Source organism: Cyphomyrmex costatus, unplaced genomic scaffold, assembly GCF_001594065.2.
Source record: "Cyphomyrmex costatus isolate MS0001 unplaced genomic scaffold, Ccosl1.0 scaffold18, whole genome shotgun sequence".
NCBI classification, from domain to species: Eukaryota; Metazoa; Arthropoda; class Insecta; order Hymenoptera; family Formicidae; genus Cyphomyrmex; species Cyphomyrmex costatus.
In genome coordinates this window covers 1,388,249-1,400,983 of record NW_017275824.1, presented here as the reverse complement: position 1 = coordinate 1,400,983, position 12,735 = coordinate 1,388,249, and the positions used below count along the sequence as shown (strand labels likewise).

The 12,735-nt window shown below is 36.0% G+C and overlaps 1 protein-coding gene across 1 annotated transcript in view; it reads right to left on the bottom strand.

Moving 5' to 3' along the window:
- LOC108772106 (signal-induced proliferation-associated 1-like protein 1) overlaps positions 1-11,257 on the bottom strand; it is a 28,910-nt gene extending 17,653 nt beyond the window's left edge. The window contains exon 1 of the mRNA XM_018537561.1: positions 11,084-11,257. Coding sequence (XP_018393063.1) covers positions 11,084-11,257 — 174 coding nt within the window. The remainder of the gene's footprint in view (positions 1-11,083) is intronic.
- Between the last annotated feature and the right edge of the window lie 1,478 nt (positions 11,258-12,735).

Below are 12,735 nucleotides of genomic sequence, written 5' to 3'. Positions count from 1 at the left end.
CTCTCTCTCTCTCTCTCTCTCTCTCTCTCTCTCTCTCTCTCTCTCTCTCTCATTCTTTCGAATCGGATGTCCGCTTCGATAGGTTTCACGGATGGCCCGCCCTCGTACACTATGTTCTACCGAGCAGAACCGAGCGTATTGCAGTTCACTGTCATTTCTATACCCGGGAAGCACCAGGGAGTCAGTCTAAAATTATCGGTTCTGACATATTTATATCGTCGTGTTTGACAAAACGAGATCAGTGAGTTGTGGAACGAAGAAAGTATCCAAACCCTGAAGTTCCCAAGTATACAACAGTTGAAAATAGTAAAAACTCCCTAATTAGAGACTGGTCATAAGATGTCCATTTTGTATGTTTTTTTGGTAGAATCCTGCGAGTGAGAAAAGATTGCTATCTGGTTCTAATTTACACAAATTGTCAGAAAATGTTGAAACAATCAAGAGTGGACTTCTTATGTCTCTGATTAGAGAACAATGCGAATACTCGCCATCTTATATGGTATGATCGATTTTATAGAATATTATTTTATATATTTTTAAAATAACTACTGTTATGTAAATATTAAAAGGTTTTTATGTTATTTTACGACATTAAAATATTATCGATTAGCATGTCAGCATCACGGAAAGTTACTGGGAGTGTTGCGCGAAATCTTATTTTTTCTCAAGATATATAGGAAGTTTACATGAGATATTGCGCCGTGTTACGCCTCTAATAAAGCAAATAAACGATCGATATCTCGATGATTGTGGATGATATGTTCATTAAATATTACACAACGTCCTTTAGATTAGATGAACCTTTTGTTCATAGGACGTTTTCTTTCTCAGCGCGCTCATTGTGCTCACACTATTAATTAATTCATGGCATAAATTTTTTGTATCGTATGATGAGAAACAATCGCCGGTACAATAGAAAAAAATATTTTGTTATATGAACAAAATTTAGCCAAAAAAATGTAGTTAAAATATACTGAAAAAAAAAAAACTGTAATTTTATCTACAAATTAAATTAGTATATATTTTTATTATTTATACAATGCAGAGAAATTATTTTACAAAAGCATGTAAACAAAATGTTTAATCGTTGCTAAACAAATGCCTCCAATAAACAGTTTTGCTGAAGGCACTGACTTTTTTCCTAAGGTAAGTATATCCAATAAAGAAATCTCGAGCGACGCTGCGGCGCCGCGACATCCTTTCGCACGTAGTTCTCGATAACTCGAGCACACCAGTTATCCCACAATTTCTTAAACGCCATGTGTGCGTGCGCGGAACGCGCTGCCGAACTAGTTATGTAAATGTATGCTGCGCATTCTCGACGCGATCTACGAACGATCGGAATGTCCGTCTCAAAATGCATTCATGAATTACATTCTTCCATAACTCTTAAACAGAAACGTCAGATTATTCGGGCGTTCTTTTGACGATTAGTTGGGAGAAGTCGACAAGAACAAATTGTGCGAACACTCGGCGTTGACACGCAATGATTATTTCGATGATCTAATAGAATTATTATACTTTAACAAAATCCTTCCTTCCACGTAATATTAAGGGAAAATTCTTTGAAATGTCGTCGCGAAAGTCGCATAAGTAAGCCGCATAAAATCCGTGTTGACTATCATATACTCGTTCTTGTCCTTGAATTCTCATAAAATTAATGCAGTACGAATTCTTGAATCTAATGAAGATTAAACAAATACCTAGATAGAGCAGCATTGTGCAAAGTACAGTGAAATTTTTACGGGGTCGTGTGAGATAAAAATGCATCATGATGTATCCGCTCTTTTACGATGCTACTATCGTGCGCACACGTGCGATAACATGCGACTTTTATTAGCCGTTGGAAGTTATCGCTGCCATATGACGAGTCGACGTCCTTATAACCCACCAAAGAATTTTCCTCATATTAAATCTCCTTTCAAATGATTCCTTTCAAAGAGCAAACAGTAATTTCAAAGTGATTACTAAAATAGAATAATTAAAGTGATACGTCTGTGCACACATTCTCGATATTAAAAGGCTGATATCTCCACATAATTTATATTGTGTGGTATAATACGTGTGGTATAAAAATTACATTGTTTCCTGAGTTTCTTCGACTTTTCAAACTTTTTTATAATTCACACACAAAAACAAATATAAAACTTGTGTTCCCTATGGAAAAACTTAATAAAATTCCATTTAAGAATTGAGTGCTAAAATAATCATCAGAACTCTTGAAGACTCCTATGCAAAAAAAAATGTAACAGAGAAAAGACTTCGAAGAGATTTAACTTTCACATTCATAGTTTACATTCACCCTCATGTAAGTCTATATGAAATATTCAAACCGAATATGCATCTCCGCTGGTTATTAGGGTAATATAAAAAGCCCTAAGCAATAAGACTTTTCATAATTACGTGAGTTTCCACCATGAGAAAAGTCGTTCGCATTTTTTCTCCCCGAGTACTTCAAGCGTGAACACACAATCCGCATAAGACGTGAACCATAGAATATTGCTTTACTGTTCTCGCGAAACTAACACGTCAGGTTTATAATGGTCGTTGCAGTGGAAAGCGTTTTTCCGTTGGTTTCCGCCTGTTGATTGCATTCGCGCCTCCTTATACGCATTGGAAAAGTCATTATTCTTTAATTATTCCTTGCGAGGATAGATACAAGCATGTCGTCGTATTTAAGGTACCGATGATATCAAAGGCTTCGGTAATTGCACAAGTATCACAAAATTCAAAAAGATTTTTCTTAATTTCTTATCATTACAAAACATATACATATGACTCGTTTTTTATATCCGATATAAATAAAGTATCTTTACGAGTTTCCACGATTATTAATGTGTACATTATACATTCATAACGCAATAAGATATAATTCATAACTAAGTGGGGTACACTTATAAAAAGGAATTAAAGCAAAACGTTTCAACTCAAACTCAGAGTCAAAACATTTGCATTTACTTCAATTTCGTTTGATAAAAACGTTCAAATTTTAATTGCAAATTTTATCTTATTAGGTTATAAATTTACGCACCAATAACTACTGAGCCGTATTTTACTTGTATTGACTTAATTTTTAAAATCACAGACATTCCTGCTTCTTTTTTTTTTAATTTTTATATCATTGCGTATTGTTGTAAAATCGTTGTGTATAACTCGAAAGAAGTGGAAGAAGTAGATGGTAACTCTTTAGCTGTCCTCTACAGTAATTTCACGAGGCAATTACTCCAAGTGGTATGTGTCCAGGGTGACGGCCAAAACTTGATACATATTACAAAAAGATTAACCACAACGCTGGCTGCCAGCGGCATGCATCCTCGGTGAGTTTCTGGCGAGAAAGAAATTCCTAGCGCGCGGCGAACATTAATTTCGCGGCCGGTTTTTGCCAGCCTGACGAGCGGTGTGGCGCGCGCGTTCGTTCTCCACCAACGTAATAACCATTAATGCCTTGGATACGCTCGGAAAAGTCCCTTTTTCCTTTTCTGTCAGCCACGCGGCAGCGAAAACGTCAGTCGGGTCGACTCGTGTTTTTCGCGAAAGTCCTCGAGCGTGAAAATCTTGCCAAAGGAAGCGGCTGAGGCGATAGCAAGAAATATTCTGTTATCGCGACTAGAACTCACGACTCGATTATCACGTATAAGAACGAGAATAAACGCTAATTATTTCCTGAAGAGAATAAACTAACGCATAGCCGCTCACTAAACTTCCCGTTAGAGACTGTTAATTATCGTGAAAAGATTATGCGTGAACAGATACCGATGTACATACATCAATAAACAACCGAGCCATCGAGAACTTTTTAACTTGTGACACAAACTACTTGCGATAAGCTCATCAATCTCAAGTTACAATCGTCGAATAATATGTGACCACAATTTTTTAGTAGAGGTCGCCGTCTTAACGGAGGTTATCAAATTTCCTTCGGAAGTTTGAATGAACGAGTGATGTTTCAGATAAAGCAATTAATTGTACTCAATTATTTGGATAACAAAAACTCGGCGCTCTGTGACAAAATATGCCGCAATTCTTATCAACGAGAAGATAAACTCTCTGTTTTCTCAAGACTATAATCGCTTTATTTGTAAGATTAATGCACTTATGAAAAAGCACAAGTGCATTTAAATATTCGAAGCATTATATATATATACATGGATGATCAAGAAGTAACCAGAATGTATGAGGAATGTAGTCTTATAAAAAAACGAATTAGAAATTTACTCTTCAAAAACTCTTTAGAGTAGAATCTCACTTCAAAGAGTGCAAATTAAGCCAATCTTGAAAAAGAGGGGCTCAATTTTCAATCTTTAAGAGTGAGATTTCACTCCTCAAAATAACAATTCACTTAAAAGTTTTAGAGAGTAAACTTTCCGTATAAAAGTAAATGCTATATTCATAGGAAATAGTTCAGTAAGGTCAATATTTATATTTAACAATATAATTTTTACAGTTTAAATGAAAATTTTCTCATTTTATCTTAACTATTTCAAATGGTACTTTTTGTTCGAATAATTTCGGATTCTAGGTTCTGTAAATCGCTGCTAAATTTTTGTACTACTTCCAAATATGTGTGCAATATAAAAAAAAATTCGTAATTTTTCCATATTTTTTTCATTTTGTTAAAAAATATGTGTAATATATTCTTAATCACCGTCTTGATTTTTAAGGATAAAATTGAGGTTACTTATTGACTCGCTTCGTATATTAAATTACTTAGGTAAGGAATGAATTATAGTTATCTGATAAGTTGTTAAGAGATACATGAAAATCCTAATACACGCATAAAACATGCGATAACAAATTGCGGTGTTCTAATAGCCAATGGCGAGAGTACGTGTGCGAGCGTAGCTGATTACAGAATCGCAATTCTCTCTTTCCACGATTAATTTATACCTTCCCTACACTCGTGGCTGCAATAACTCGTAATGTTCGTAACGCAACGTTCCTGACGCGAGCGCATCGAAGCGAAGCGTCCGGTCGTGGATTAATTGGCGTAATGCGATTCAAATTTGCCCGATTAAAAATTATAATTCTCCTATTGTGCGGAGGACGTAAAACATGCAAAGCGGAATTACGTTGCGATTGTAAATACGCTGGATCCACGTTGTAATGGGCGCGGGAGGAAACGGAATGTGTGTATCGCGTGCGGACGTCGACAGAATTTCTTCATGGATGCACGACCCGGGATTTCTCTTGTTACATACGATAATGTTATAATTTGATTCTCATTACTTTCACAGCTAGGCCCGTTAGGTTTGTGCGAATAGGCTGCTCTTGATTATCTCCAATTAATATTCATTAGCGAATTCAGTGGTTCAATATTATTAGACGTGAGTATAACGCTTCTCATTGTTTTCGCAGTATTTGCTGCATAGTGCCGAACGCGGAACACGTTCGACCATTATAGCTTAACGTTTCCTGCGCCCAATATGAACGATGCAATGAGAAGTCCGATAATATACCGCATTACTCAATCAGGGTATCGGAAATCGAGTGGCGCGCGAGGGGCTGATTGCAGAAGGCAGTACGACAAATACGTACATGTATTAGTGCGTGCGAATTCAAGGACGTCGGCGCATTTCGCGTACCGGCTAATTACGCGTCTGTCTCACGGGCGACGACGCACCTCTGCGTGCGTGTACGCATGACAGTCCATCGTCTGTCGGGAGAGAACAGAGAGCATATAGTCAGAAAAGTCACTAGGGATGCTCGAATAAGAGATTGGACATTAGAGGAGAGTCGCCGAATACGAAAAACAATTTTTGTAAACTAGTGTCATCAGTCTTATTTTTTAATGCGATTTAGGAAGCTTAATGGATTTTGTAAAAATACCGATTTAATCTTCGTAATAGCTGGAAATATATAATAAATTCAAAATATTCTACAATAAATCTTCTTTTGTAAAAATACAAAAATTTATAGTAAAATTGGATGATAACGTTGTTATCAGCTACATAAGTTGATTAAAAATTAATATCAGATATATTTGATTTTTTCAAATGTCACTAACGTCCAAAACAAGACGTAGTCTATTATATTTTTGCCCATATTACTCATTTCTCATGTATTTTATATTATTGTCACTAAATGTTGTTTATATTAAAAAAAATATTAAATATTTATGAGGTACACGATTTCGACGACCAGTACGCATTCGTAACTCTCCCCTATATGGTTAATCCACCATATTTTTCGAGACCTGTTTAAGATAGAATGAGATATAGATTATGCATAAAATATTAGAATGAGGTATTCACGCATCTTATTTCATCTTAAACTAGTTTCAAAAAATATGGCGGACTAATCTGACGTCTGAAAGGTGACCAATCTTTTATTTAAAGATCTCTTATAGTCAAAGTAACCTTTGTTGATGATGACAGAAGACAAAAAATGCGAATAATTCGCATCAAAACAACGAAACGGACGTAAAGTCAACAGTTTTACAATACCTGTTCTTGCTATCGCATACCTACATCCCGCATTCGTGAATCTACACGAAAAGGATCATTTTATTCAAGTATCTAAAAATTTAGCTAGATGTGCAAATTTGAAAATAATTTTGTTGATATCAAAATAATTATGTTCAAACTGATTGTTCAAATGTCAACATTTCTTGTAGCATTGCGCTCATCATGCTTGAGATTTCTATATGTATTTCTACACAAATTGAAAATTTATCGAGAACTCTCGATACAGTAAAGTAACAAATGTTTCTAATATGCTCTTGCGTTCATACTTGTGCACGATGTATATTAAAACGTGCGCGGGGCACAATGATGAGCCATAAAGTCAGAGTGGTGCATCAAACGCGCCTCTCTTTGTAAAAAGGCCGCACTCGGCCGTAACGGGTAATGATTACTGTAGACAATAAAAGGCCGCATGCGCGGTACGCGGGCGGAGAATCCGCGTAATGACGAATGCGCTGTTTATCGGCAAAGTGCATTTCGAAGTAGCGTTCCTTCGACGATAAGTCCGGTACATCATTCTGACACGTGGGAAAAGACAATTAATTGCACGCGCGCCCGCCGTACTATCTTACGGCCCTTAAACCGCGATACCGTAACCCTCTTTCCCTTTGCTAAGAAATGAACTTAATATCTCGCAGCGGGATGTAAGGCGAGCGAATTGCAAGCTCGTGCTCTGATGATATTATCTGATGGAGCAACGATTGGCCGCTATACGTTACTTGCGCCCGCAGGATTATTTCGTCAAAATCTTTACAACAAATACCGTATTTATCTGTATTAAAAAAACGATTTTACTATCTAAAAGTTTAGTATTTAGATAGAGAATTGAAACTAAATTTTGTCAAAATAACTATGTAGGAGGTTCACAAATATGATGAGCAATCCTGCAAGGAAGTTTGACATTCTATAAGCAATTAATTTGAGCGTCCTATGTAATTACTTTAATAATAAATAAAATTTATTTTCAGCTCTATATTCAGGTAAATTTGTAAGATACTTCTACAAAATTCATGCCGTGTACAGTTACGTGAATAAATTGGATTAGTAATGCAATCTGATATGCACTTGGTCGCGAATTAATCGCTATTATCTGTGCAAGCCCGACTAGTATAAAACGCATAATTAGCCAAGTAATTGGGTGTATCTAATTTCCTTTAACCGCACGACGATGTTAATCGTTTCTATACAGTTATAAGTGCGTATTGTGCACTGAATGCTTAGATAACCAAAGTTAATCAAAGCAAATGCCAATGATGTTGACTCGGTGAGCCGGCGTGAACATTTGCGAATTAACGAGATCTCGGATCAAAGTCGGTATGTCTGCGGTGATAATTATATTATAATAATACAAGGGGATAGATATGCAGCGTGCATCCTTAGCTACTCGGCTTCCACGAAGCATTCGTAATCGTCGGAAACTGCGTGAAGGAAAAAGGGATCTAGGACGACGAACCCGCCGCGATCAGTCGGTTCTCATGGCGACACCCGACTTATTATTGGTCGTCGGTTGCATTACATTCCGTAATGGGCGAAGCTAAGCTGCTTGTTGTCCAGCAGCCAGCGTGACGATCCCACATTGGACACAGAAAAACAACCGAGATGTTTTATAGTTCTCGAATGATCTTACGAGACATCCTCTCTCGCTTTATGTTAAATCTGGAATGTGAGCGAAATGCAAACAAACTCTTCATTAAGAAAATATAGAATTCTCATTCTGTTCGTTATGCCTTAAAATTTTGCGATGGAAATGAATATTATTTTCTTTATGCAATAACTATACTAAATATTTTTTTAATATCTTTAATTTTGACCATTTCTGTAAATATTTGTGTCCAGATGAATTTCTTTAATTCAGAAATAGTGAGTTTTTTCTAACAGACGACAATAAAAGTTATTATTATTAACAATATATTGTAAATTATTGTTTCCTAATTTATTAATATTTAAAAATATTATGCATTTATATGAATATTTATGAATTTAATCAAAAGTTTCTAAAAAAAATAAATAATAAATAAAAATAGCACGTAAAGTAATTTAATATTTCTAAAAAATAAATATTACGCTTTTTTTATTGCGAGGTTTTGATGGCATTTAAAAATTCTCTAAGAATAGTCACTAAAAAAGAAAAATATGTATGGTAAACAGTATCTATACAAGACAATATTTTACAACAATTTACATTCTTTTTACCACTGAAATGTAAAAATATCGTTTATCAGGTGATCGTTTACATAAAAAAAATGAGGTGAACATTTTTCAGGGCTAAATCACCTGAAATATTATTTGTGAAAACTGCTGCAGCATGATACATAAACATGTTTAAAAATACGAATGTGTTTTCATATACATGCTACTTTAATTCGAGAAAATGCATATTTCATGATGTAGACGCTTAAGGAGTAAAAAAGATCGCACCAACATCAGGCGAATATTATTATGCAAAGAAGATTCGAGAACCATTATTCTCTAGAAAGAACGCGTATAGATGAGCGAAACTACTTGCACTTGTTGGAGCAACTGATCGCAGGCCGTTCGCACGCTTTAATCCGACAATGCAGACGATAAGTTAACGGTATATCGACGTATCGAGCGACTGTGCGTATACAACAAGCACAAGACCATCAATCACGGGCACCGTTTCGAAGACGACGAGCAATAAGAGGAGAGATGAAGCAAGGAGCAAAAGCAGGAGAAGGCGGAGGAAAAGGAGAAGGTTCACGAGGCCAGATGTAATCGAGATCATCATGCTTCGTGAAAAAAAAAAAAGAAGAAGAAACACCAAGGGCAGTCACTCTAGACCGCCATGCGGTTACATCACGCGGAGCATCGGCCTCGCAACCCTTTTTCTACTCGAGTTGCGGACATATGCGAAATTTTCTTGTTAGCGTTCGCGAAGGAAGTCTGTTCTGTCGATCGCAGAAGATCCAATTCTGGTCCTCGGTGAACATTGTTGAAATTAAAGAAAAATTAATGATGACACCAACTTGATAAATCACGCGGAGAAGAAAGAATTTATAAAAATTAAATTTTATAAAATACATATATACAAATTAATACAAATCTACTAATTCAAATACGTTGAATAAAGTAAATTAAATAAAATAGAAAACAAATTGGCTGTTGTTATTTGATTAAAATTTGCTAACTCTCTTGAGAATAGATTAATTTAATTACGGAAGTGTATTATTTTTAGCATACATATAATCTATCAATTCAAATAAATGAATGAAATACATAAAATAAAATAGAAAACACAAATGATTGTTGTTATTTGATGTAGGCTTGAATTAAATTAGATTATTTTCCAGTAGTTTTATTATTACCGGTTTTATTACGGAAGTGTATTAAAATTCTTGCGCAATTATATCCGTGAGAGTTAGTTATAAGATTGAATTAAACCGTAGCTGACTGCGACATTCGGGAGCCATTTATTATTTCTGCGTGATACATCGCGATACTTTACTGCCGACACACGACGGATATTTCACGGTCTCGCAATGGGATATCTTTAAAGTTATGAACCGGACGAGATATTACGGTATACCAGGGATGCATTAAAGCTCGCTACAGGTGTCTCGAAACGAAAATCAACTTCCGATTAGCAAGGTTTTATAATCATGTTTACCATCATTAATTTCGCTATTTCTAAAAATTCTAAAATATTTATCAGTAAAGCCGTTTGTTTGAGAGAAAATATAATATGTATTGCGATTAATCAAAATTCAATTAAAATCAATTGCAATTAAAATCACGATAAAGTTTGAGCACATATACACGACAATCATTGCAATCGCACATGTCATTTGTCCAATCGCCGTTGACTCGGTCCGGGTGGTGAAAAAGAGAAAAAAAAAACTTTCATGCCAAGTTCGGCGATGTTGTGAAAATTTCATTTGCAAGTCAAATATCGAACCGCGCTGCGCTGTGTCCGTTCTGAATCCGATAGTTGCCGCGTTCCGGCATGCGGTTCGGTAAGGTTTCAGGAATGTACCCTCTCAATTCAGGACAATCGGACGGGAATGCGAGGACCGTCGGCGACGTCGGTTCCGCATCGTCGGAAGAGGAACGAGGAGAGCCTCCGCGTGTGTGGAATTTCTCTCTCTTTCTCCCCGGCTCCGCCGACAGTGAGTCATCCACGGAGCCTATGCATCGCATCGGATCGCATCGCATCGGATCGCGTCGCGTCGCGTCGCGTCGCGTCGTGTCGTGCGGCGAACCTTGAGTGCGTAGTACACGATACTCGATAGCCTATCGATATACAGTCCCTTATGATTTCTCCGAGGGGTCTCGTCGATAAATATTTAGCCCCCACGCAAGCGACATACGGGATATTACGAAGCCAACAATTTTAATTTTAATAATAATTTAATTCTCAGATGGATTCTCGGAGCAGGTTATATATTCAATATTTTTCTTTGAAGAAATTATTAAATATATAATCGACTAATTATAAGACTAAGATTTCCGCGGGGGACATCTGACGCGGAAATGATATCTCTGCATTGTTAATTAAAAATGATCTGTTAACAAAATTATAAAATGATTTAATGTAGAATTCAGGCTTATATAGAGAAATTAAAATATAGACAATGTATTTTTTTCTTTTAAGCATCTCGTACCTCGGTCTTGTTCGCGAATCGAGGTTCATCCACAGCATTCGCGATCAACGCGTCATTTCGCGGCAAATTCACTTTCTCGTCTTCGCTGTCATTCTTCTCTTTTTTCTGCTTCTTCGGCGATGGGGTCAAACACGTTATCGCATGCATAATGCCGCGGATGATCTTTTTCGACATTGTAACGCGCGAACGAACAATCCGGTAGTTGCTCTGTCGATGGTCATAGTTGAACTGAACGAGACCACGACGCGGATTCGTACGATTAACAATAGCAGAAACCCGCGCGAGTCTGCTCATGCAGTGTGCGCGGAGTAAACGTGCACCGACATGTTCCGCCTCACAGAGGGGGAATGAACTAGCCGTTCGTGTAACCAGAGGATATCTGAATCTTCACGACCCTTCTCCGGCGTCATCATCCGGCAATCTCAGTTCGATAATCGAACATATATTTCCACTTTCCACCGCAATTATTCCATGTATCGTTCGATATTGACGTTTTAAGAATGCTATGTTGATTGGAATTTATGAAACTTCAGTTCTTAGCTTATGAGTCATAATAACATGACACTTTTAAAATATTTTAAGTTATGTTTATTAGACCTAAATTTTCTCAACAAAATTTTCCAAAGTTCAAATTGTTCCAAAACTTTATCATTACATGATAAAATAGTTCTGAAAATAATTATGTTTATAGTATCTGGAGCTTGTCACTAACTATAGTTCGAATCATTATTGATTTAAGTCATTTTAACAAAGTTAAGATGGATTAAACTTATCATATTAATTCATGACACACTAATATTACAATTATTATAGACAGACGATTTTTTGATAACATAACATATAATCTCATATGATATCTCCCAAAATTATTGTATGTAATATAATAATCAAGACTTATTTATCAATAAATTATTTAATATATTTTATAAAGAGATCGAAAAATATTCTATAACTAAGTATTTTAATACGCAGGTAAATCCGTTTATATCTTACTATATATTTTAGTAATACGGTGATAAAGATACGAATATCAAGTCCAAATAAAGGCAGTTGCGAGAAAAGAATACGCAAGCAGAATTGCTCCGTCCTTATTTTGTCAAGATAGTATATATCAACCCTCGCGAGAGACATTATTGATATCCGGATATCCGGTGTATATCTATCACATATGTGATATTCTATACATGGAGATAAAGACACGTGTTATCTCGTGTGAGGTCTCGAACCAATCGGCACTATCAATAACGATTAGCTCGGTCGATTGTATTATAGAGGAAACAACATATGAATTCAATCGATTACAAGTTAAAAAAATTTTTATGTTGTTAAAATTAGGATGAAGAACTTTGCAACGAATAAACGTTAGTGCAATCGATATTACGGCAACTATAGTTTAAAGAATTCGATTCGCAAGGAGAAAAAAAAAAATAAAATTTGTGCTGAATTGAGCTAGATTAAACAAAATGGCGGTGCTGGCGAAAAAAACGTTTTTTTTTTTAAATTTAACGCTTTGTTTTTTGAGTTATGTCATTAATTCTTGCGGCACAATGTAACACAAATCTAGCACAATTCCGCACAAGTTTTATTTTATTTTTTTTTACAAAATGGCGGTGCTAACTTCATGCACATGAAATACTCACCAAGTTGATCCA